The 25,011-nt window shown below is 49.6% G+C and overlaps 5 protein-coding genes across 9 annotated transcripts in view; 3 read left to right on the top strand and 2 right to left on the bottom strand.

The window, feature by feature from the left end:
- The window catches only part of LOC140342269 (GON-4-like protein), a 34,496-nt gene extending 26,678 nt beyond the window's left edge, over positions 1-7,818 (bottom strand). For all 4 annotated transcript variants that reach the window (XM_072428395.1, XM_072428399.1, XM_072428396.1 and 1 more), the window contains exon 1: positions 7,701-7,818. In XM_072428395.1, the coding sequence (XP_072284496.1) occupies positions 7,701-7,796 (96 nt within the window). In that variant the 5' untranslated portion in view covers positions 7,797-7,818. The remainder of the gene's footprint in view (positions 1-7,700) is intronic.
- SYT11 (synaptotagmin 11) lies at positions 292-6,966 on the top strand. 2 transcript variants are annotated; one of them, XM_072428401.1, is made up of 4 exons: positions 292-441; positions 1,593-2,410; positions 3,067-3,187; positions 4,930-6,966. In XM_072428401.1, exons 1-4 carry the CDS (start codon positions 408-410, stop codon positions 5,238-5,240), a joined length of 1,284 nt encoding a protein of 427 aa, XP_072284502.1. In that variant the 5' UTR covers positions 292-407; the 3' UTR covers positions 5,241-6,966. The 2 variants fall into 2 exon arrangements, with proteins under 2 accessions (XP_072284502.1, XP_072284501.1); XM_072428400.1 differs by having other exon boundaries at positions 3,067-3,190.
- Positions 7,819-14,305: 6,487 nt separating the features above from the next.
- On the top strand, positions 14,306-17,230 carry RIT1 (Ras like without CAAX 1). Its single transcript, XM_072427574.1, has 5 exons — positions 14,306-14,516; positions 14,836-14,860; positions 15,119-15,192; positions 16,219-16,410; positions 16,646-17,230. The coding sequence occupies exons 1-5, from the start codon at positions 14,394-14,396 to the stop codon at positions 16,874-16,876; spliced, it is 645 nt and encodes a 214-aa protein (XP_072283675.1). The 5' UTR covers positions 14,306-14,393; the 3' UTR covers positions 16,877-17,230.
- An 868-nt stretch (positions 17,231-18,098) lies between these two features.
- On the top strand, positions 18,099-23,260 carry IGSF8 (immunoglobulin superfamily member 8). The gene is made up of 7 exons (XM_072428640.1): positions 18,099-18,147; positions 19,587-19,961; positions 20,047-20,514; positions 21,162-21,584; positions 21,679-22,086; positions 22,334-22,451; positions 23,104-23,260. Exons 1-7 carry the CDS (start codon positions 18,099-18,101, stop codon positions 23,258-23,260), a joined length of 1,998 nt encoding a protein of 665 aa, XP_072284741.1.
- A 1,066-nt stretch (positions 23,261-24,326) lies between these two features.
- Positions 24,327-25,011, bottom strand: part of KCNJ9 (potassium inwardly rectifying channel subfamily J member 9) — a gene marked incomplete at its 5' end in the record, with an annotated part of 3,605 nt that continues 2,920 nt past the window's right edge. The window contains 1 exon segment of the mRNA XM_072427573.1: positions 24,327-24,927.

Here is a 25,011-nt window from a genome sequence, read left to right as displayed (position 1 = left end):
CCCCGCCGTTCACAATTAGGGACACTGCACCCCCCATAACTCCTAGTGACCCCGCTGTTCGGAATTGGGGCACTGCACCCCCCATAACTCTCAGTGACCCCGTTATTCGGAATTGGGGACACTGCACCCTCCATACTCATCACACCCACTCTCTACATTTGCTGAATAAGTCAGTCATGACTTCCCCCTCCATCTTTCTACACCCCCACAGGTGAACATTCCCCTGTCACAACCTAGAGGGTGAAGGAAGATGGCGGCCGATGTTCGTGCGTTCGGTAATTTCCGGCCGCTGGGAGAGGCCGAAGTTCGGCTGCGGTAGGCGGGGCCTGGGTTTGCATCAGGACCAGCGCCCGGATCAGCATCATCTGCAGCATCATCAGCGGGACATGAAGTAGAACCGGGCCAGCATGGCGGAGATCACGAGCCTCGCCCCCAGCTTCGGTAAGAGCCCCCCGGGGTGACTATGTTGGGGCAGCCTAAGGCCACTGAATCATCAGTATGTTCTAGGGCCCGATAGGTGTGCATACTGGGGCCAAAGCCCTGAATCATTGCAGACATTGGGGCCCTGGAGCCCCAGTAACCAATATTAGGATGAAGATTCAGGGGGCTGTACTACATCCTGAGACCATGTCAGGGGTTTTCTGGGGCCCCTGAGTCACCAGCACTTCCTGTGGCCCCTGAGACACCAGCACTTCCTGTGGCCCTTGATTCCTCTGTACAATCTGGCGCACTAAATGTCCTATTACATGCTGACTCCAGCTGTATGAAATTCTGGGCCCAGATCCAGCCCGGGGCCCCGGAGATATCACGGTACAAAGCAGTTTTGGGGCCCCTATGGCTGGATGTTGAATGATTGTTATAGGATGGGATTCTCTCCTGGGGTTCAGACATGTTTGGTGTTGGGTTTATGATGGGGACACTCAGGGCCATTATCCTGCCAGTTTTGGGCCCTTGCAAGCAATGGGTACGTTGTACCTGGAACACATTTATTGGTCCTCCCGTGTACAACAATCATTTCCTCACTCTTATCACATGACCTCCCTAGGGGGCCCCCATGATAATCACATGACCTCCCTAAGGGCCCCTCCAATAATCACATGACTTCCCTAGGGGGCCCCCACGATTATCACATGACTTATCCCCAGAGGAACATATTTTTGTCATGTGATTGGTGAGTCCGTATAACGAAGAGGGGTGATTGGTGGGTCCGTATGAAGAAGAGGGGTGATTGGTGAGTCCGTATGAAGAAGAGGGGTGATTGGTGAGTCCGTATGAAGAAGAGGGGTGATTGGTGAGTCCGGTCCGTATGAAGAAGAGGGGTGATTGGTGTGTCCGTATGAAGAAGAGGGGTGATTGGTGTGTCCGTATGAAGAAGAGGGGTGATTGGTGTGTCCGTATGAAGAAGAGGGGTGATTGGTGAGTCTGTATAAAGTAGAGGGGTGATTGGTGTGTCCATATAAAGAAGAGGGGTAATTGATGAGTCTGTGACACCGGTTGGTTCAGAGCTTCCTGTATTTGTCACCCTCACATCTATAACAAGCATGTTGGTCATTCTATAGTCAATAAAGCTTCTTCTCCATCTCTCCTCACAGATATGTCACCCATAGCGGCAGGCTTCATTGGAGCCGCCGTCCTGGTGGTGTCTGTGTCAGTGACAGTTTTTATTTGGAGTTGTTGTGTAAATCGGGCAGAGAAGAAATCAAGGAATCCCCCATATAAGTTTATACACATGCTGAAGGGGATCAGTATCTACCCAGAGACGCTGAGTAATAAGAAGAAACACATGAATATCCGTAAAGATAAACAGCCTGTAGATGCAGAGAATCCCCGGGGAAATCTACTGCCGGACAATGCCGAGGTGGCTCTGATGGCCTCTGAGAAAGGTCCCAATGGTCTGGCTACGACCATCAAGCAGCTGCCCATCACTATGAATTATGGAGATGAGGTGAGCCCAAGTCAAAGTCTGACCTCCAGCGGCAGTAAGACATCTTCTCCATCCTCTCCAGATGATGAAGTGGCCCTCGGGACACTCACCCTCTCCGTGGACTATAACTTTCCCAAGAAAGCTCTGGTGGTCACCATCCAGGAGGCCCACGGTCTACCAGTGATGGATGAACATTCTCAAGGCTCAGATCCGTACATCAAGATGACCATCTTACCAGATAAGAAGCACCGGGTAAAAACTCGGGTCCTGAGGAAGACCCTCAATCCTGTGTTTGATGAAACCTTCACATTCTATGGAATCCCTTACAGCCAACTTCAGGACCTCATCCTTCACTTCCTTGTCCTGAGCTTTGACCGCTTCTCTCGAGATGATGTTATTGGAGAGGTGATGGTCCCATTGGCAGGTGTGGACCCCAGCACTGGCAAGGTGCAGCTGACCAGGGAGATCATCAAAAGGAACATTCAGGTTAGTTCTCTTGGGTTTATCACAATCCCTGAATACCATTTTTAGAAATATTTCCCATTCTGTAGAAGGAACTAAAAAGGGGATCAGGATCAGTTGAGAAGCAGATTTTTATTGCACATGTGCGAGGATGTGGAGGGTTTTGTAGTTCTGGTAGACTTTAGTGCTCACAATCCCTTGGTAAAGAGCCACCAATGCCAATCACTGCCGATCCCTACACGTGGCATGAGATCCCTCAGGGATGATGTGTGATAGGTTCCCCCATTATCACATACACAGCCAATCAGTGTTATGGCTCAAGGATTGTGATTTGTAAGAGATTCTTTATTGTCCAATCTACTACCAGCAGACATTTCAATACTTTTCTAGGTCTCTTCCCCATCATCAGAATTGCTCCCACATTCCAGTCAGGAGAAATCCTCCATCCACGCACAGGTGGCTTTCCAGGGCATTTTGTTCCAGCAGTTCCATAAACTTTTTTTTAAAGCAATTTTCTTGTCATAGAAATATTGGCCACATTGGTCGTTTCTGAATGTTAATTGTAGATTGTAAATCAGCATAGAATATTTCAAATTAGCAGCTGTCAGATAAAGGGCAAGGCTGACATGCTGAATGCAGAAATCAGGCTGTAGTAATTGCAGTCATTCTTTTCTTCACAGAAGTGTATGAGTCGGGGGGAGCTGCAGGTATCGCTTTCTTACCAACCAGTGGCACAGAGGATGACGGTCGTCGTGCTGAAAGCCAAACACCTTCCAAGAGTGGACATCACCGGACTGTCAGGTAGCAGCTATCAATCCATCTTGGGGGGAGGGGGTAGAGGCGCTGCATGAGCATTCTTCTTCCTGAACTTCTGCCAATCAAATAAGCTTTAAAGGGAACCTGAGTAACATAAAAGCAACTGCCACTAATTTAAGGGGCAAATGTCCTCCTGATGGGAAATATTATGTAGAATGGAAGTTCTGACATTTGCCATTTCCCTGGCAGTTTGCTTGTTCTAGGGTAATGACTTTGATGGTAGTAATTATAATCCACTAGGGTATCCCGTACTTCTATCCTGACTAGTTACCTGACTAATACAATGCGGATAATTTGTGTGGCCCCAGCACATTGCTACCTAGGGTTAGGCTACCTACCCATTGATGACAGGAGAGGTCACATAAAGAAAGTTTGTAATGTTATTTAAGAGGCTGAAAGTATGTGGCACTGTGAAGGTGTATCAGGCACCGCTCTGCCCTATACTGTCTACACATATATACCGCCCCCTATTGGTTTAAATTTATAGTATAGAAAGCCGCAGGTGCTCTCCATGTGCTGGATTTACATTTCACAGATAAATATTTGAGGCTGGCTTAGAAGATGAAGTAGATTTGGCCCCGGCCCTTTCTTCTCGGGGTTCAGCAATGAACTGTTATCTGTCCCAGGTATTTTGGAAGTCAGAGCTGGACAACTACTGATGAGCCCCACGGCCATCCCCGCAAATGATCCAGTGCCCTGATACAGTTGTATCCCTCAGGCTTGCTCTGTACTTTATCTTTGGGTAAGTGAGGTCTCTAGCACGCTGTGTTCTAGAATCCTTACTTTCCAAGATATGAATAAGATAAACAGCCAGAAACATTACCGGGATAAAACAGATTACAAGGACACTTTTCCCACGCGGGACCCCTCCCTCGACTCTCTTATAGTCAGCCAGCCTGTGTTCCCTTGAAGCTCCTTCCTTTGCAGCCGGGGGCACTATTGTGTGCTTTCAGGCAACGTGAAGCATGTTACCCCCTCCCCTGTATCAGTGTTACAGTCACATGACCCAGGCATTGCCATCACAGCTGTTCCTGACTGAGATGGAAGAAGGAGCAGTGAGGGGACGTCGGTCAGGGGACCCCTTTGCTGAAACAATGTCCTGCAGTATTTCCTAAATATGTGCACCCTGGAGAAAGGAAGGGAAAAGGATTGACATGAATGGAACCTGTAAATACACAAAGGGTGTGAAAAGGAGGGCAGTATTTTCAGTACAAACTTTAGATTAAGGACAAGACCTCAAACTAGCAGGAGGAAAGTTCAAATGAACCCTGAAAAAGTATAATTGTACAGAAAGAGTAGTAGATGCATAAACAGACCGCCAGCAGAGGTAAGTAGTCAGGCAGCATTAAGTGAATGTAAACATGATTGGGGTAAATACAGAGAGCAGATTGTCAGCCAACCGTCTCGTGTTCTGTAAAGTTGTTGTTATAAGCGCGTCTTTTATTTATTTTCCTGCTAAAAGAAGTCCCTTTGTTGGATATTTGTTCTTCATTTATAAAGCAATGTCGGGGTCTGCTTTATTATTCCATATGAGGTTCAGAGGTGCTGATGGAAAAACTCAGATCAAGTTATAGATTTGTAGAGTGCAGAATCCTTTCCACACTGAAGCATCCATTACTATGGGCAGTTTTCTGTGTGTGAAGTTCCCCTTTAAGATGTTTATGTCTTGGCATTTATTTTGTATGCTGATATCTGGTACAGTCTAATGTGTGTCTTCTCCTTCACAGATCCCTACGTCAAAGTAAATGTTTACTATGGAAGGAAACGCATTGCTAAGAAGAAGACTCATGTCAAGAAATGTACGCTCAGCCCCGTCTTCAATGAGTCCTTCATCTACGACATCCCCTCGGAGCTCCTGCCTGACATCAGCATCGAGTTCCTGGTCATCGACTTTGATCGCACCACCAAGAACCAAGTGGTGGGCCGCCTGATCCTGGGGGCACATAGCGTCACAGCTAGCGGCATTGAACATTGGCGAGAGGTGTGTGATAACCCACGGAAGCTGGTTGCCAAGTGGCACAGCTTGACCGAGTACTAGGGGGTATCTTCTCCGAGAGGGGCAGAAGAGCAGGGTGAAAGGGAGAACACGGCGGTGGATGAAAGGAGGTGGGCAGGAGATTGTCCATTTGTGTGTAATCCTGTTTAACCCCTCAAGTGACTGAGGCGCCTTTTACATAACGTATGGAAGGTTTGCCCAACGCTGAAGGGGTTTACCCTTGTTTTAGTGGTAGATGAAATTTTTCTAGACTGTCAATTCTTCTGATGTTTTGCAGGACACTATAACACTAACTAATGCACCAGATGATGCTCTGCGTACATTCTCCTATAGATGATGCTCTGCGTACATTCTCCTATAGATGATGCTCTGCGTACATTCTCCTATAGATGATGCTCTGCGTACATTCTCCTATATGTTTGCATGTCTAGGCAGGCTGTCTGTCCGGATGCCCTGTGCATGTCATCCCCACCTCCCCGGTGGCTCTGAGGCCAATGGACGATGTTGTACACTGTGCACCTTTTTATTAGCGGGGTGATGGCTCCCCCAGTGTTTTGGTTTTCTGCTTTGTTGTCCTATTTATATTTCTATAGATTGGAGCTCGAAGTGCGGCTTATGCAATCAGTGTACAGCGGTGAGATGGCTGTATTGGTTGCACAGCGAGTCAGGTGATAGGATCTTGTTTGGTGTTCCTCAGTAATAGCCGCTATCCCACATTTACAAGTTCAGGGCTTGAAGGTGATTGTAGCCAATCTCCAGAATGGATCCCTGGGTGTGGAGGTATCTAGAATGGTCTCCTGGATCCTGAGGTGTGGAGGTATCTTGAATGGTCTCCTGGATCCCAGGGTGTGGAGGTATCTAGAATGGTCTCCTGGATCCCAGGGTGTGGAGGTATCTAGAATGGTCTCCTGGATCCCTGGGTGTGGAGGTATCTAGAATGGTCTCCTGGATCCCTGGGTGTGGAGGTATCTAGAATGGTCTCCTGGATCCCTGGGTGTGGAGGTATCTAGAATGGTCTCCTGGATCCCTGGGTGTGGAGGTATCTAGAATGGTCACCTGGATCCCAGGGGGTGGAGGTATCTAGAATGGTCTCCTAGATCCCAGGGTGTGTTAGCTGATTGTCAGAATGGATTTTATTACCCCCCTAAAAGACAGGGGCAAATCTTTGTGTGTCAGATACTACACGTGGAACAACCTAAACACATGGAAACCATTAAAGCCTTGGAAGAGCCAATGAACAGCCATCTTTGTAAAGGTTACGGAACCTTTTTACCCCAGACATCTTAGTGTCAGGCTGTAAGCTCAGAAAATTTTGGGATTTCAGGTAATGTGAAGGACAGTGGCGGGTAGATTCTTGCTCTGGTACTGAGTAGTGAATGTCAGGGCCCCGCCTGTATGCCACGCATAGCTATAAAACATCCTCATGTCACATAACTGATCACACTTTATGATTGGATGTCTTCACTGGATTCACTGGGCTTATGGCAAATGGATCTCATATAGAGAGAGTCCCCCTATAATCACATATAGAAATCAGCTCAGGCATTCCTTTCATCTAATGTCATTTCACTGTGACTCCAAAAAAAATAGATCCACAGTGTAGGGTAGAGTGAGGGACCCCTAAATAAAGAAGAAGGATACCAAAATGAGATATTTTATAATCCTTATATAAATCAGATCCCTCTGTCATCTCTGAAACAGGTCAGATCCCTCTGTCATCTCTCACATGGGTGTGACCCCTCTGTCATCTCTCACATAGGTGTGACCCCCTCTGTCATCTCTGAAACAGATCAGATCCACATGGGTGTGACCCTTCTGTCATCTCTAAAACAGATCAGATCCCTCTGTCATCTCTCACATGGGTGTGACCCCTCTGTCATCTCTGAAACAAATCAGATCTTGTATCTTCTCACACAAATCAGATCCCTTTGTCATCTCTCACATGGGAGTGACCCCTCTGTCATCTCTCACATGGGAGTGACCCCCTGTCATCTCTGAAACAGATCAGATCTCCTTGTATCTTCTCCCATGGATCAGTTCCCTTTGCAGTATCCCACACAGATCCCTCTGTAATCTGTCACAATAATAAGATGTTTCTGTAATATCTGACACAGATATCTTTGTAATGATTTCATTCAGGGGGATTAGATCCCTCAATAAGATCCCTGTGAATATATTGCAGATCTGTGTAGTCCGGATCTCGTATGTGAACAGTATGGATATTTCTGGTATAACAATGATGTCTCTGCCAGCCTGGGCGTGGCCCCTCCTGTGTGCTTGGGGCCAGACTATTATCTTGCCATGAAGGATTCCGGTCAGTGGAGATAGGGAGGAGGAGTTGTGTATTGTGTGCGCAGGGAGGGGAGATCATCATGGAATCCTGTAATGTTCCGCTATTATGTGAGGTCCCGCAGGTGCCTCCATCCCCCCCTTCCCCGTACTTGTGATATAAAGAGTACGCGTACCTCTGTGCAGCACTACTATGTAACTATGATAACTTACCTTACTTGGATTTGTTAACTCACAAATAAACATTGATTCACTGGTGTCGGGTGTGGCATGATTTGACCGTGACTGCATTACATCATGCGGCCGCATTACATCATCCAATAACCTTGCCGGCTCTCCGGGGAAGCTGCAGCTGAGGGAAGAGAACAGCGTGTGCTAATTGGTGGTACACAGGGTGCTTTATAGGAATTCAACACAACAAGCAATGAAGTCATTCAAATCACAAGCAAAAAATTCCACTTTATACTATAGCCAGGCAAAATCCCAGGGCCACTTGAATGTCCTGGGGCCACAGCCTTTATTCATTATCTGCAATTGGCTAATAAAAGAGCTGTGAATCCTCCTGAAGACGTGCTGTGCTATTGGTGTGTTCACAAAGTTAGACTCCCAGCATTGTGGTAGGCAGTTGAGCCTGATTGGCTGGGATTGCTGCTCCCCCCCAAGCTCTGCTGCCATCAAACATTTGGGTCTCCCTGCTCAGGGAAGGTGGGAAGGGTCCCCAGTGGGATTTTCTTACCAGAATATGATCGGCCATCTCCCCTGTGCGGACACAGAGCGGGGCAGAATGTCTCTTTCCTGTTCTAGTGTTAGGGACTATAGAGGGGTAATGGTATTCTTAGATCCCCCAGAACTTAGTGGCTGGAGATGAATGTCTCAGGTTTCCAGCAGCAACTAGAAAATTGAGTGCTGCAGCTTGGAAATGAATCGTCACCATGGACATCGCCACTCCAACCTCCCATAGTACTGACACTGCAAACTTTGCAAGGCAGTATCTATGACAACCACAACTTTCCTACTACTGTGAATGGTTGCTATTGGTTACAGTGTATGACAGCACTTATAGGGGGCCCTCCATTAAAGAGGCTGCTGAAAGGTGAGGATGCTGCCATGAGCAGTGCAATGGTGCTGATAACAATAACACACAATTCATGTCTAAAACATTGGCGGGTCAGACAGAGCACACACATGGCCTTGGCCCGAGCTCTGGAGCCAAGAGAACACAGTGACCATGCTGAGATTTGATTCACTATTCACTTAGTAAATAAGATAAAGTTATGTTGACCCACAGGAACATGGTGCACAATGGGGTGCAGTCACCCCCCGCCCATTCACATGGTTCACAGACTAGAATGTGTAAAAGGGAAAAATGGTCCCTCCGCCAAGGATTTACCCAGATCACCCATACAGCAGCCTAGGCACCTTCAACCCAGCGAAAAGCAGACATCACCGGCATCTTGCTATAAAAGTGCTCAACACCAATTGCTGGAAGTACTGAAATGTCTTCAAACATTACAGAAAACACATCATTTGTGTATTAAAAATAAAGGAGTCAGAGGAACTATACACTAAGGAGCCAAAGCAACCACACAATGGGGGGTTGGAGGAACCGCACACTGAGAAGCCAGAGGAACCAGACAATGGGGGGTTGGAGGAACCACACACTGAGGAACCACACAATGGGGGGTTGGAGGAGCCATACATTGAGGAGCCAAAAGAACAGCACAATGGGGGGTTGGAGGAGCCACACACTGAGGAGCCAGAGGAACCACACAATAGGGGGTTGGAGGAACCATACACTGAGGAGCCAGACGAACCACACAATGGGGGGTTGGAGGAACCATCAACTGAGGAGCCAGAGAAACCACACAATAGAGGGTTGAATAAATCATACAATGAGAAGCCAGAGGGATCCACACAATAGGCGGTTAGAAGAAGCATACACTGAGGAGCCAGATGGAGCTGCAAAATAGGCAGTTGGAGGTACAATGAGAAGCCAGAGGGATCCACACAATAGGCGGTTAGAAGAAGCATACACTGAGGAGCCAGATGGAGCTGCAAAATAGGCAGTTGGAGGAAGCATACACTAAGGAGCCAGAGGAACCACACAATGGGAGGTTGGAGGAACCATACACTGAGGAGCCAGAGGAACCACACAATAGGAGGTTGAAGGAAGCATGTACTGAGGAGCCAGAGGAACCACACAATGGGGGGTTAGAGGAACCATACACAGAGGAGCCAGAGGAACCCTACAATGGGGGTTGAAGGAAGCATGCACTGAGGAGCCAGAGGAACCACACAATGGGGGGTTGGAGGAAGCATACACAGAGGAGCCAGAGGAACCACACAATGGGGGGGTTGGAGGAACCATCAACTGAGGAGCCAGAGAAACCACACAATAGGCGGTTGAAGGAAACATACATTGAGAAGCCAGAGGGATCCACACAATAGGGGGTTGGAGGAACCATACACCGAGGAGCAAGAGGGATCCGCAAAATGGGGGGTTGGAGGAAACATACACTGAGGAGCCAGAAGAACTGCACAATGGGGGGTTGGAGGAACCATCAACTGAGGAGCCAGAGAAACCACACAATAGGGGGTTGAAGGAACCATTCAATGAGAAGCCAGAGGGATTCACGGGTTGAAGGAAGCATGCACTGAAGAGCCAGAGGAACCACACAATGGGGGGTTAGAGGAAGCATACACTGAGGAGCCAGAGGAACCACACAATGGAGGGTTGGAGGAACCATCAACTGAGGAGCCAGAGAAACCACACAATAGAGGGTTGAATAAACCATACAATGAGAAGCCAGAGGGATCCACACAATATGCGGTTAGAAGAAGCATACACTGAGGAGCCAGAGGGAGCTGCAAAATAGGCAGTTGGAGGAACCATACACTAAGGAGCCAGAGCAACCACACAATGGGAGGTTGGAGGAACCATACACTGAGGAGCCAGAGGAACCACACAATGGGAGGTTGAAGGAAGCATGCACTGAGGAGCCAGAGGAAGCACACAATGGGGGGTTAGAGGAAACATACATTGAGAAGCCAGAGGGATCCACACAATAGGGGGTTGGAGGAGCCATACACAGAGGAGCCAGATGAACCACACAATGGGGGGTTGGAGGAACTATACACTGAGGAGCCAGAAGAACAGCACAATGGGGGGTTGGAGGAACCACACACTGAGGAGCCAGAGGAACCACACAATAGGGGGTTGGAGGAACCATACACTGAGGAGCCAAAAGAACAGCACAATGGGGGGTTGGAGGAGCCACACACTGAGCAGCCAGAGGAACCACACAATGGGAGGTTGGAGGAACCATACACTGAGGAGCCAGAGGAACCACACAATGGGGGGTTGGAGGAACCATACACTGAGGAGCCAGAGGAACCACACAATGGGGGGTTGGAGGAACCATACACTGAGGAGCAAGAGGAACCACACAATGGGGGGTTGCAGGACATACACTGAGGAGCCAGAGGAACCACACAATGGGGGGTTGGAGGAACCATACACTGAGGAGCAAGAGGAACCACACAATGGGGGGTTGCAGGAGCCAGGGGAACAACACAATGGGGGGTTGGAGGACCATACACCGAGGAGCCAAAAGAAAAGCACAATTGGGGGTTGGAGGAACCATACACTGAGGAGCCAGAGGAACAGCACAATGGGGGGTTGGATGAGCCAGGGGAACAACACAATGGGGGGGTTGGAGGAACCATACACCAAGGAGCCAGAGGAACCCCACAATGGGGGTTTGGAGCAACCATACACTGAGGAGCCAGAGGAACCACACAATTGGGGGTTGGAGGAACCATACACTGAGGAGCAAAAGGGATCTGCACAATAAGGGGTTGGAGGAACTATACACAGAGAAACCAGGGGAACCACACAATGGGGGGTTGGAGGAACCATACACTAAAGAGCCAAAGGGATTCACACAATGGGGGTTGGAGGAACCATACACAGAGGAGCAAGAGGAACCACACAATGGGGGGTTGGAGGAACCATACACCAAAGTGCCAGTAGAACCTCACAATGGGGGGTTGGAGGAACCATACACTGAGGAGCAAGAGGGATCTGCACAATGGGGGATTGGAGGAACCATACACTGAGGAGCCAGAGGAACCACACAATGGGGGGTTGGAGGAGGCATACACTGAGGAGCCAGAGGAACTACATAATGGGGGGGTTGAAGGAACCATCAACTGAGGAGCCAGAGAAACCGCACAATGGGGGGTTAGAGGAACCATACAATTAAGAGCCAGTGGGATCCACACAATTGGGGGTTGGAGGAACCATACACAGAGGAGACAGAGGAACCACACAATTGGGGGTTGGAGGAACCATACACTGAGTAGCCAGAGGAATCACACAATAGGGGGTTGGAGGAACCATACACTTAGGAGCCAGAGGAACCACACAATGGAGGGTTGGAGGAACCATTCATTGAGGATCCAGAGGAACCAGACAATGGGGGGTTGGAGGACTCATACACTGAGGAGTCAGAGGGATCCGCAAAATGGGGGTGTGAAGAAAAATACTGAGGAGCCAGAGGGATCCGCACAATAAGGTGTTGGATGAAGCGAACACTAAGGAGCCAGAGGAACTACACAATTGGGGTTTGGAGGAACCATACACTAAGGAGCCAGAGATATCTGCACAATGGTGGGTTAGAGGAACCATACACTAAGGAGCCAGCTGAACCATACAATGGAGGGTTGGAGGAACCATACCTCGGGATGCCAGGGGAAGGCCACAATGGGGGTCCAGAGGAATCATACACTGAGGAACTAGAAGGAGCTGCACAATAGGTGGTTGGAGGAACCATACACTGAGGAGCAAGACGAACCACACAATGGGAGGTTGGAGGAACCATACACTGACCAGCCAGACGAACCACACAATGGGAGGTTGGAGGAACCATACATTGACCAGCCAGACGAACCACACAATGGGAGGTTGGAGGAACCAAACACTGAGGAGCCAGAGGAACCACACAATGGGAGCTTGAAGGAACCATACACTGAGGAGCCAGAGGAACCACACAATGGGAGGTTAAAGGAAGCATACACTGAGGAGCCAGATGGAGCTGCAAAATAGGCAGTTGGAGGAACCATACACTAAGGAGCCAGAGGAACCACACAATGGGAGGTTGGGAAGCATACACTGAGGAGCCAGATGGAGCTGCAAAATAGGCAGTTGGAGGAACCATACACTAAGGAGCCAGAGGAACCACACAATGGGAGGTTGGAGGAACCATACATTGAGGAGCCAGACGAACCACACAATAGGAGGTTGAAGGAAGCATGCACTGAGGAGCCAGAGGAAGCACACAATGGGGGGTTGGAGGAACCATACACTGAGGAGCCAGAGGAACCCTACCATGGGGGTTGAAGGAAGCATGCACTGAGGAGCCAGAGGAACCACACAATGCGGGGTTGGAGGAAGCATACACTGAGGAGCCAGAGGAACCACACAATGGGGGGTTGGAGGAACTATCAACTGAGGAGCCAGAGAAACCACACAATAGGGGGTTGAAGGAAACATACATTGAGAAGCCAGAGGGTTCCACACAATAGGGGGTTGGAGGAACCATACACCGAGGAGCAAGAGGGATCCGCACAATAGGGGGTTGGAGGAACCATACACTAAGGAGCCAGAAGAACTGCACAATAGGGGGTTGGAGGAACCATCAACTGAGGAGCCAGGGAAACCACACAATAGGGGGGTTGAAGGAACCATTCAATGAGAAGCCAGAGGGATTCACACAATAGGGGGTTGGAGGAACCATACACCAAGGAGCAAGAGGGATCCGCACAATGGGGAGTTGGAGGAACCATACACAGAGGAGCCAGATGAACCACACAATGGGGGGGTTGGAGGAACTATACACTGAAGAGCCAGAGGAACCACACAATTGGGGGTTGGAGGAACCATACACTGAGGGGCCAGATGAACAACACAATGGGGGATGGAGGAACCATACACTGAGAAGCCAGATGAACCACACAATGGAGGGTTGGAGGAACTATACATTGAGGAGCCAGAGGAACCAGACAATGGGGGTTTAGAGAAATCATACACCGAGGAGCCAGGGAGATCTGCACAATAGGCGGTTGGGGGAACCATACACTGGTATACATAGTAAGTCAGGTTGAAAAAACACATTGTTGGGAAGAGTTCTCTATTGGGCCATTTATATATATTATACAGGGTGATCACACCCTTCCTAAATGTCTCTCCTCTAGAGAGAATAGATTCAGTTCAGCTAATGTCTCCTCATAGCGGAGCTCCTCCATTCCTTTTATTAGTTTAGTTGCCCTTCTCTGCACTCTCTCCAATCCCACAATGTCCTTTTTGTGAACTGGGGCCCAAAACTGGACTGCATATTCCAGATGTGGTGTGACCAATGAGGGCCCCTCTATGGTCTCTATGAAGTAATGTCTGTGTCTGGGCCCCTCTATAGTCTCTATGAAGTAATGTCTGTGTCACTTAGGGCCCATCAATGGTCTCTATGAAGTAATGTCCGTGTCACTTAGGGCCCCTCTATGGTCGCTATAAAGGCCTGTCTCTCTCAATCATGACGTCTATATGCTGACTATCTGTCTCCCATTGCCTCTCTATGGTCTCCATGAAGGCCTGTCTCTCTCCCATGACCCCTCTATAGCTTGCACCTGATTGGTTGCTTATTTTACATATTCTCGAAGATTGGGAGGAGACGTCACAATTCCCTTCCCGCCGCAGGTCTCCATGGAATAAGTGGGCGTGTCCTATTCAGGGCCGCTGAGGACTTCCTCCCCGGATTTCGTCATTCGGGCTGCGCCTATCAGGAAGCGTAGAGCCCCCGCCATCTTGCGGTGTGGTGGACACTGGGTATCAGTCTGTCTTCACAGACAGTGATGGAGCCAGTCGGGAGGCCCTCGTCGGCTGGAGGGGGGCCGGCGGGGTCCCGGGAGTACAAATTGGTCATGCTGGGGGCCGGAGGCGTGGGCAAGAGCGGTGAGTACAGAAGCCACGCCCACTACAACAAACAGCCCTGCCCACCTTCGTAGCACCCAGAGTTGCCCCAGTGCCGGGCTCCGCCCACTGCCTTGGTTATCGGTAACACTTTTATGTGACCCGCTCATCCCATGGTTGCTAGGGTAACGTGTGGAAGAGGACTGCATAAATAATATGGGTGGTTTGTGGTTGCCATGGGTGACAGGCTTGGGCTTTTCTAATATTAAGAAATTTTTTGTCAGACATGGGAACTATGTGTGCACCCCCTGTCTGCACCCCCTAGGATGGGATGTCCCCCCCCATGTGTGCCCCACCCCATGACCCCACTATTGGTGAGTATGACCCCCACCCCATGACCCCACTATTGGTGAGTATGACCCCCACCCCATGACCCCACTATTGGTCAGTATGACCCCCACATTGGTGAGAACAGAGAACGGACGTCACAATTCCCCATGACCCTAACAATGGAGAAGTGCAGGAAATTACCCCACTGCAGGGAATGACCCTCACCCCATGTCCCCACTATTAGTGAAAATGACCTCCCCCCTGACTATAACCCCACTATTGGCCCCACTTCCTCTCAGTCTTCCACCAGTGGAGTGACTGCACGTTTCTCTTCCAGAGGACGCTTACAAAATCCGCATTCGGATCGATGATGAACCCGCAAACCTGGATATCTTGGACACAGCTGGTCAGGTAAGTGGTGGAGCTGGGGGAGGGGCTTATAAGGTAGATTAGTCTATACTACCCATCACAATACATTGATGATGTTGCAGTTACTGAGATGTCAGTACTGCAATGTGCCCCAGATGGCAAATTCTGATGGATAGAGGTGGAGTAGAATGCCACAGGGGTAGACGTTATAGGTGGAGGAGATGGCAGAAGGAGGAGTTAGGGGGTGAACATTGCAAGGGGAGGGGTTAGGAGGTAGAGGAGAATGTTGAAGTGGGAGAAGATTGCAGAGGGCGGAGTTAGGGGGTGAACATTGCAGGAGGAGGAGTTATAGTGTGGGGGGGGAGTGGTTAGGGGAGGGATTAGATGCAGAGGAAAACATTGCAGGGGGAAGAGTTAGAGGTGGAGGATAAGGTTGTGGGGGAGTGGTTAGGGGAAGGGTTAGAGGTGGAGTAGTGGTTTGGGGGGGGGGAGTTAGAGGTGGAGGAGAATGTTGCAGGGGGCAAATGTTGCAGGGGGAGGAGCTGGAGAGGAATGTTGCAGGGGGAAGAGTTAGAGGTGGAGGTGAACATTGCAGGGGGTGGAGTTAGAGGTGGAGGGGGAGGAGCGGATTATTGCAGGTGGTTAGGGGAAGGGTTAAAAGTGAGTGTTTTAGGTGGAGGAGAATGTTGCAGGGGAAGGGGTTAAAGATGAGGGTAGTGGTTTAGGGAGAGGAGTTAGAGGTGAAGGAGTATGTTGCAGGAGGAGAAGGTGGAGGAGGTGGAGGGGAATGCTGCAGGGGAGGGGTTAGAGGTTGGGGGAGTGGTTTAGGGGAGGAGTTAGAGGTGGAGGAGAACATTGCAGGGGGAGGGGTTAAAGATCAGAGGAGATGTTTAGGGGGAGGAGTTAGAAGTGGATTTGATTGTTGTGGGGGAGTGGTTAGGGGAAGGGTTAGAGGTGGAGAAGAACGTTGTGTAGGGGAGGGGAAGGGTTAGAGGTGGGGGAGTGGTTAGAGTTGGAATACTGGTTTCGGTCAGATCTGTCATGTGATCTCACCTTGTCTCTGTGTAGGCGGAGTTTACGGCCATGCGCGATCAGTACATGAGGGCCGGAGAAGGGTTCATTATCTGTTACTCTATCACTGACCGCCGCAGCTTCCATGAGGCGCGAGAATTCAAACAGCTGATTTACCGGGTGCGGCGGACTGATGACACCCCGGTAGTGCTGGTGGGAAATAAGTCCGACCTGTCCCGCCTACGCCAGGTAAGAGATTCCACCGTTCTAGCTGCCATCCACTGGTACCTGGCCACTGAGACTCTGCAACATCCGGTGCAGCTGCAGGGTATGGAGGCCACATAAGCCCAGACTGGTCTGACCCCATTATGGGGTTCCCTGTCCTCCAATCATTTATTGTCCCTGTGCTCCCCCCCCCCTCCCTCCATTACAAGGCTTTACCATTGGGTAGACTGTAAGTCACATGACCATGTTGTTTTGCCAGATATCGAAGGAGGAGGGCATCTCGCTGGCCAGGGAATTTAACTGCCCGTTCTTTGAGACGTCGGCTGCATTTCGTTATTACATTGATGATGTCTTCCATGCCCTGGTGCGTGAGATTCGCAGGAAGGAGCGCGAGGCGGCGCTGGCCAATGAACGGAAACTGAAACCCAAAACTTCCATGTGGAGGCGCCTGAAGTCTCCGTTCAGAAAGAAGAAGGACTCTGTGACCTGAGCCTGAAGTACTGCTGATGGAGCCCAGGGGGCAGCATTGTCAGTTGTGATGGCACTGGGGGTCGATGAGTGTGGCAGGAAGTGCTGGATGTATATATGTATGTAGGCTCCTCCCTCTCTAGGGGGCAGTTACTAACTGCACAATAAGGAATATAGCGCCAGGCCTGCCCATCTCTTACTAACATGATTCTGGAGGAGTCGCCATTCCGGGATGAGCCTATCAAAATCAGTGCCTTGGGAGTGCCATACAGAGGGGGCGTGGTCACCTGTAGAAGATCTGCCCCTTCCTATTTTAAGGGTGGATTTTGCACAATTTTGTAGATTCTTGTGATCAATAACACGATTTTCTGAGCAATTCTGTCGCCTCTGTGTGTGTGTGAGCCACGTGTGTGCTTGTCAGGCTACATGGGTGTCACCATTCTATTCATGAGTCCTTTGGCTCCGCCCACCCCTTCTATTGGCAATGCGATTGGCTCAGAACAAACCGCCATGTATTGTCCAAAATGATTTGTTGTTGCTCCTTGTGGGAGGAGCCAGATTCTAGCCAGTGTATACTGCTGTAGTAGAAGGGTTACAGTTGGGGCCCCTGGACATGTATGTTGCCCCAGGGGCCTCTGTATGAATGGTGCACTATAGCTAGAAGCTGATTGGTTGTTGCAGGTAGAAAGCCTACATGGGGAGGGGCTTCACTCACCTGGCCCTATGAGGGCCAGTCCCAGAGAACCAGCAACCAGAACCGGGGGGCCCCGGCACCATGACCAAATCATAATGCCACCAATGTCCCTGCCCTGTGCAGTGGAGGAGTACCACACTATACATATATTATGAATGTCTCTGCCCTGTGCAGTGGAGGAGTATCACACTATACATATATTATATTATGAATGTCTCTGCCCTGTGCAGTGGAGGAGTATCACACTATACATATTATGAATGTCTCTGCCCTGTGCAGTGGAGGAGTACCCATTCTGTAACTATTCCTTTTTATGACGTCAGTAAGGCGGGATTTAGATGCAATATGTCATGTGATGAATCCTGTGTGTCCTGTGAGATAATCCTACTTTAGGAGTGCGTGCTACCGTCCCCGGTCTGGCCGCGCTTTATTACTGGCTTCCTGTGTGTGGGCGTTGCCCACTTAATTCGAAGATCTAGACTCCGCCCCGTTGCGAGGTAACGGAGGACACGCCTTATAGGACAGTGGGCGGGGCCGTAGCTCCCGTAGAATGGAGACTGTCAGGATTATTCGCTTCCTCACCTTTCTGTGTGCCGCAGGTGAGACAGAGCCACGTGACCCGACCCTGCTCCTCTCCCACCTATCGGACGGTGTTATCAGGAAGGGGGCTACCCCCTCCCCCATCTCTTTATTCCCCTCCTCCATCAATATCTGCACCCCCTCCATTTCCCAATACTCCTCCCCCATGTCTTTATCCCCCTCCCCCATCTATCCTGCACCCCACATCCTTGCAACCCCCATCTTATCCCCTCGGATATCTCCTATTACCCCTCCCCCATCTCTTTATCCCCCTCCTCCATCTATCCTGCACCCCCCACTACACACACCTGTATAACACACACTACTGTCATATGACCCCCCTCCCACCTGTATAACACACACTACTGTCATATGAGCCCCCTACTCACCTATATAACTCACACTACTGTCATATGACCCCGCTCCCACCTAGGAGGGCAGTCATATGACAGTAGTGTGTGTTATATAGGTGGGAGGGGGTCATATGACAGTGTGTGTTATACAGGTGAGTGTAGGGGGGTCATATGGTGGAAGTGTTTGTTATACAGGTGGAAGGGGGGTCATATGACAGTAGTGTGTATTATACAGGTGGGGGGTCATATGACAATAGTTTCCGTTATACAGGTGTGCGTATTTGTGATCATGTGACAGTATTGTGTTTTATACAGGTGTGGGGGTTCATATGACAGTAGTTTGTATTATACAGGTGGGGCGGTCATATGACGGTAGTGTGTGTTATACAGGTGGGAGGGGGGTCATATGACAGTAGTGTGTGTTATACAGGTGTGGGGGGGTCATATGACAGTAGTGTGTGTTATACAGGTGTGGGGGGGGGTAATATGTGGGTACTAAGGAGAGGAGGGGTTATATGACAGAAGTGTGTATTATACAGGTGGGGAGGTCATATGACAGCAGTGTGTATTATACAGGTGGGGAGGTCATATGACTGTAGTGTGTGTTACACAGGTGTGGGGTCATATGACAGAAGCATGTGTTTCCAGGTTGTTATAATACACCTGTGGTGTATCTGTGTCGCAGTTCAGGGCGTGCCGTGACCCTTGTATTATTGGTTGGTGGTGGAGTCTCCCCAGTCTGATCACATTACAGCCTCGCCCTATTCTGTAGAGCAGCTGCTCCTATCAGAATGAATCCTCTTCTGTGATTGGATGATATATAATAGGGGAGTTGTCAGTGAGGGGTTTTGCAGGATAGGACATCAGACTATTCAGACTTCTATGGCTGTATGCTTGTTCCAGGTCAGTGCAGGATTTCCCTATAACACTGCACATTTATTAGAATGTGTGTATGATCCCCTTCCAGAGCATCTCACTCCTTCTGCTGCAGGTGATGTCCCTGTGCTCTCCTCCCGTCCTATTGGCTGTAGTAGATGGGTGGAGTCACAATCTATGATAGGCACTTGTTGGTCACATGACTTTTCTTATCCTATCTTCTCTCCTAGGATTGGGCAATGCTCGGGAAGTTCGTGTCCAAGATGGTCCACTGTACCGAGTCATTGACAACGCCATCTCCATTGGCTGCAACGTCAGCGGTTATGAAGGACCGCCAACACAGAACTTTGAATGGTTTATGTACCGGCCCAGTGCACCTGACATCTCCATCTCCATCGCCAGCACTAAGGACCCCGACTTTGCCTACGCCGTCTACTCCCCCCGGGTTCAAAGAGGGGAAATCTCCATCTGGCGTCTGAGCGGAGACAGCGTAGAGCTCCACATCAAACAGCTACGTGCTGAGGATGAGGGCGTCTATGAGTGCTACACACCTACCACCGACTCCAGATACCTGGGAACCTACAGTGCCAAAGTGGCCCTAAAAGGTAATAGAGTCCCCAAACACATTGAGGGTGCTGATTTGCTCCTCCCCCTACTCTCTGGTTAACCCGTTGTTTTCTCTTTCCTCAGTGATTCCCGACACTCTGCAGGTTTCCGCAAAGATGGTGGCCAAGGGTCGCCAGTCCCCTTCTTCCTCGCTGCAGCTAAACCTAGTGGAGGGACGGGAATTGCATCTGTCCTGCACGGCATACGCAGATTCCACACAGCATACCCACCTCTCGGTGACATTCGCAGTAAGTGACCCCGGGGCTCCAGTAGGTGGGCCAGTGTTACGTAATATTATATCCATAGACAGGGACTTCAGTGTCCAGCCATCCAATGAGCATCAAACGTACCGGGAGCGATTCCTGAACGGGGAGATCCGTCTGGAGAAGATGGAGAACAGTACCTATAAGATGGTCATCTCCCGGGTGCGGCCCCAAGACACCGGATCCTATTATTGCACCGCCGCACAGTGGATCCAAGACGCCGACAGAAGCTGGCAAAAGATCACTGAAAAGAGATCTATACTGGCCCAAGTCACGGTCCAAACTCTAGGTGAGGACAGCCATGATGAGCCCCTGTCCTCTGTCTCTGACCCCTCTCTGCTCATAATTGTAATATATTAGGGGAAATTATGGGGGGCGGGGGGTCCAGGTATGGGATCTGGGATGATTTATTGGGGGAGGAGTCTAGGTATGGGATCTGGGATAATATATTAGGGGGGGGAGTCTAGGTATGGGATCTGGGATAATATATTGGGGGGGGAGTCTAGGTATGGGATCTGGGATAATATATTGGAAATTCCGGGGTATGGGGGCGGATTCCTTTCCATTTTCTATAGAAGGTAATTGGAATATATGTGAGCTGCTCTTCTTTGTGTTTGTATGAAAATCAGGTTGGAAGGAGAAGAGAGAGAGAGGGGCTTTAGTCTCGTGATTTAAGTTGTGTATTGTTTTATTAAGCAGTCTGGTGTCATATATCAGTACAATAGTGTGTTACATCATAAAAAATCATTCCGCATTGTAGAATCATTGGGGTGGTGATTGGCTAAGCTGAACAGTTTCGCTCTCGCCCTCCCCCCCCCCACATTCCCATTATGTTTTTTCTATCCCCCATCTCATTCTGTTTCCCTTACCTCCTCCATTTATCTATTTTCTAACCCCCATCTCTCTTCCTCCTTTGATCTCTTCGGTCCCCTGTAGACTCCCAGCTGAAGGTGTCGGTGAGCCCCCATGAGGTCCACGTACAATCGGGAAGTATAGCAGAACTATTCTGTAACGTTTCCATGGCGGTGGCTCCTCCCCCAGATGTGGCGCTGTCTCTGGATTGGTGGGTCTCCTCGTCACGGGATTCTACCGGGCAGTTGGTGGCCTCCATGTCCACAGATGGGACGGTGTCCCTTGGAGAGCGATACTCGGGAGGAGACATGGGGACCAGACACATTTCCTTGGAGAAGCTCCATTCTACCCCCGGCTCCTTCCGTCTACGGATCTATTCTACACAGCCGGGGGATATCGGTGCCTACAGCTGCCACGTCAAAGCCTTTGTGTCCTATCCCAGCTCAAGGCTGGAGGAAGTATGCAGCAGAAGGTCGCAGAGCATCAACATCTTGATGAGTGTGCAAGGTAAGAACCCAACAATGTGCTGATTGAAGGGGGTCCACGGACATCAGTCAGACCCCGACAGTGCCAGTGATTCCACGTGTCTGTGTTCTTCCAGATATCTCTCTGAATGTTTACACCTTTCTGGACTCCGTCATGCTCTATCGTGGTGACACCGCCATCCTGCTCTGTAATGTCACATTGGAGACACCACAGACGGTCTATGTGGCAGTCAGCTGGTGGGTGGAACTAGCTGGAGAGAAGCCCAATGAGAGAGCGGGCAGACTGTTGGCCTCGGTGAATCGGCAAGGTGTGTCAGAACCAGGAACACGGTACTCAGGTCAGGAGCTTAGCACAGACAAAGTGGGACCCCAGTGCTACCGCCTGCGATTGTACAATGTCCAGGCGGAGGAAGAAGGGCTGTATCACTGTGCAGTCACTGCTTGGATCCAGTACCCCGACCACACATGGTACAACGCCGCCTCTGCCAAGTCCAACGTCATCAAATTGTATCCGTACGCCCAAGGTAAGTCACCACCAAGCAGTGATCATTGTGTGTCCATCACAGCCAATCAGATTCCTCCACCTTGTGTTCCCCTAGTGTTCTGTGACCAGAACTGCGGCGGGGGGGGGGGGGATTATGTGGGATCAGATTGGGAAATCTCCACATGCTGCACTTATAGATTGGCCCTCAGATGCTTGGTGCAATCAGCAATCTTTTAATTGGTTTGGGGACTCCCCAATATTTGATTGTGTTCCTCTGTGTCTTGCAGCCAAGGATTTGCTTCTTATCCCAATGATCGGCGGTGTGGCTAGCGCGCTCTTTGTGGGTGTCACCATCCTGTCTACGGTCACCTGCTGCTACATACGACAACTTCGCATCCGCAACAGGTGAGGAAGAAGCAGAGCCCTGCTGGGCCCCTAAAGGGCAGGGAACTGACCAATCGGAATTGTACATTGTAATCTGATTTTATTTCATGAGAACACGTGAAGATTATCCCTGGACTTGCACTCCATGACCCCATCCAGGGAAGCACGCCCATCCTAATTGGAAAATCCCACAGGACGCCCACAAATGGCAAGCACTGCTGTCATTTATTGCCCCACAATGAAGATATTGAATTATATGAAAAGCACAATGGGCAGCGCCTTTGCTGGCTCCCATGGGTATTGCACCCTGTTGTGGTCTGGCGCCCCTCGGGAATCTGTACAGGGCCATCAGCAGCAGAGGAACAGTGATGAAGGAGTAGGAATTTTTACTGGAGGAAGACATTTCCAGCGCACACCTCCCTTCCTGTTATCCCACAGAGGGATGTGAAGAGTTGTCATGGCTGCCAGGTGACTTGCTGCTGCTGAAGGATTGGTGTTTTATTTGTCTCCGCCCCCTCATTACCATAGAGGGCTGCTGCTGAAGGATTGGTGTTTTGTCTCCGCCCCCTCATTACCATAGAGGCCTGCTGCGGGCGGATAATTAATGAAGGATTTTAGATATTTTATTTGCGTTCATTGTGAATATGGGACCAACCACTTGTCTCTCCACCAGCTGCACGGTTAAGTCGTCTCTGGATACAATTCTTATTGTGTCCCCCTCCTGCAAGCTTCTCTGTGAATGGCTGAATCAGCTGACCATTAACCAAGGCAGCCAATCACAAGGAGTTCTGCCAGATACACCCTGGGAAGGATCTTCAAGGGACACATGACATTTCTTACAACTTAGCCAGGAGCTCTGTGAAGCCCACACCTGGGTACAGAACTTATTCATTATAATTCTTCTCACCTGGCCATTTCCATTGAATAAAATGTTTTGTCACACCATTGTTTCTCTGTTGTATTATTGCTGGGACAATTATCAGAGAGGAGAGAAGGGCAGCGCCCTTACAAGGAAAGAGGGAAGGCCCAATTTAAGGAAGTGGGTGGGGCTCCTATTGAGGTCAGGCTAATGTCAGGAAAGAGCAAAGAGAAGGGCCGAGCCCTTACAGGAGAAAGGGGAGGGGCCATAATCAGGGACTGGAAGAGGGTGTGTCTATTATCAAGAAAGAGGCAGAACCAATATCAGGGAAAATAAGTGGGAGGGGCCATCTTGAGTGGAAGGGAAAAGGTTGAAGCCAATATTGAAGAGGAGAAGGGGGGAAATTATCAGGAAAGGAAGAAAGGGGTGGAGCTATTAGGGAAGAGGTGGAGCAATTGTCAGGTAAGGAAAAAGGGTGGAGCTATTAAAGAAGAGGTGGATCTTTAGCCAGGAAAGGGTGTAGCTATTATCAGGGAAGGGAAGAGGTGGAGCTATTATCAGGAAATGGAATAGGGTACAGCTGTTATCAGGAAAGTGAAGTGGGAGGGGCTATTATCAGGTTGGAGGTGATGGCACACCAAACATAGCCAATAACTATCTGTTTCCTCTGTAATGAAAGTCACATTTGTGCTGTTCTGGATTTGTGACCTTCTGAATTGGATGCAATCAGAACATGTCAGAGGTTTATTGTTGTCTGTGTCCCCATTGGGATAATACCCCTCTTACCCACTTTGATGACATTTATTATCCCCATGGTGCATCGTATTCACCACAATATCACATTCATCCATAATTATCACACATGATAAACTCTCCTCTGGCCTCACCATGTGGTGTGAGTGGTAAGAGCTGCTAAACCAAGGTTGGAATCTGATTATTGTAGGAAATAAGGACGCTTCTTTCCTAAGGGGCTCTCAAGGAGGAGAAGACGTGACAATGAGTTCTTTGTGTGAAGCCTCTATTAAACCACACAGCTGTAAACTTCAAATCTATTTTATTGCATTGGCCATCATTCATAAGGCATTTACTGCAATTTGTGTCCGAGAAATGGGGTCAGTCCTTGGACACCAGTCACAATGTCCATCCATGGAGTAGGGTCAGTCCCCAATGACCAGCTCTACTATCTAACCACCAAGTGTAGTCAGTCTCTGATGACTAGTTCTAATATCCATCCATAGAGTGTGCTCATTTCTTGGACAGCAGTCCTAATATTCATCCATGGAGTGTGGTCAGTCCTCTATTACCAGCTCTACTATTCATCCATGGAGTATGGTCAGTCCCTGATGACCAGCTCCAATGACTATCCATGGAGTAAGCTCAGTCCCCAAGGACCATCCTTAATGTCCATAAATAGAGTGGAGTCAGTCCCCAATGACCAGTTCTAATGTTTATCCATGGAGTGGGGTCAGTCCCCAAGGACCATCTTTAATGTCTATTCATGGAGTGGGGTCAGTCCCCAAGGACCATCTTTAATGTCTATTCATGGAGTGGGGTCAGTACCCAGTAACCAGTTCTAATGTACATCCATGGAGTGGGGTCGGTCCCTGATGGTTCTAATATCCATCCATGGAGTGGGGTCGGTCCTTGATGGTTCTAATATCCATCCATGGAGTGGGGTCAGTACCCAATAACCAGTTCTAATATCCATCCATGGAGTGGGGT

Source organism: Pyxicephalus adspersus, chromosome 12 (genome assembly GCF_032062135.1).
Source record: "Pyxicephalus adspersus chromosome 12, UCB_Pads_2.0, whole genome shotgun sequence".
Lineage (NCBI taxonomy): Eukaryota > Metazoa > Chordata > Amphibia > Anura > Pyxicephalidae > Pyxicephalus > Pyxicephalus adspersus.
The sequence above is the reverse complement of the archived record's forward strand: the minus strand, read 5'-3'. Positions and strand labels throughout refer to the sequence as shown.

Bases quoted from the DNA above. Each gene is read 5' to 3' on its own strand.
- IGSF8 (XM_072428640.1), top strand. From the start codon at position 18,099: ATGGAGACTGTCAGGATTATTCGCTTCCTCACCTTTCTGTGTGCCGCA. The intron at 18,148-19,586 runs GTGAGACAGAGC...CTTCTCTCCTAG, and splicing joins CACCTTTCTGTGTGCCGCAG to GATTGGGCAATGCTCGGGAA. The intron at 22,452-23,103 runs GTGAGGAAGAAG...TCTCTCCACCAG, and splicing joins CAACTTCGCATCCGCAACAG to CTGCACGGTTAAGTCGTCTC.
- SYT11 (XM_072428400.1), top strand. From the start codon at position 408: ATGGCGGAGATCACGAGCCTCGCCCCCAGCTTCG. The intron at 442-1,592 runs GTAAGAGCCCCC...CTCTCCTCACAG, and splicing joins GAGCCTCGCCCCCAGCTTCG to ATATGTCACCCATAGCGGCA. The intron at 2,411-3,066 runs GTTAGTTCTCTT...TTTTCTTCACAG, and splicing joins TCATCAAAAGGAACATTCAG to AAGTGTATGAGTCGGGGGGA.
- RIT1 (XM_072427574.1), top strand. From the start codon at position 14,394: ATGGAGCCAGTCGGGAGGCCCTCGTCGGCTGGAGGGGGGCCGGCGGGG. The intron at 14,861-15,118 runs GTGAGTATGACC...TTTCTCTTCCAG, and splicing joins ACCCCATGACCCCACTATTG to AGGACGCTTACAAAATCCGC. The intron at 15,193-16,218 runs GTAAGTGGTGGA...GTCTCTGTGTAG, and splicing joins TCTTGGACACAGCTGGTCAG to GCGGAGTTTACGGCCATGCG.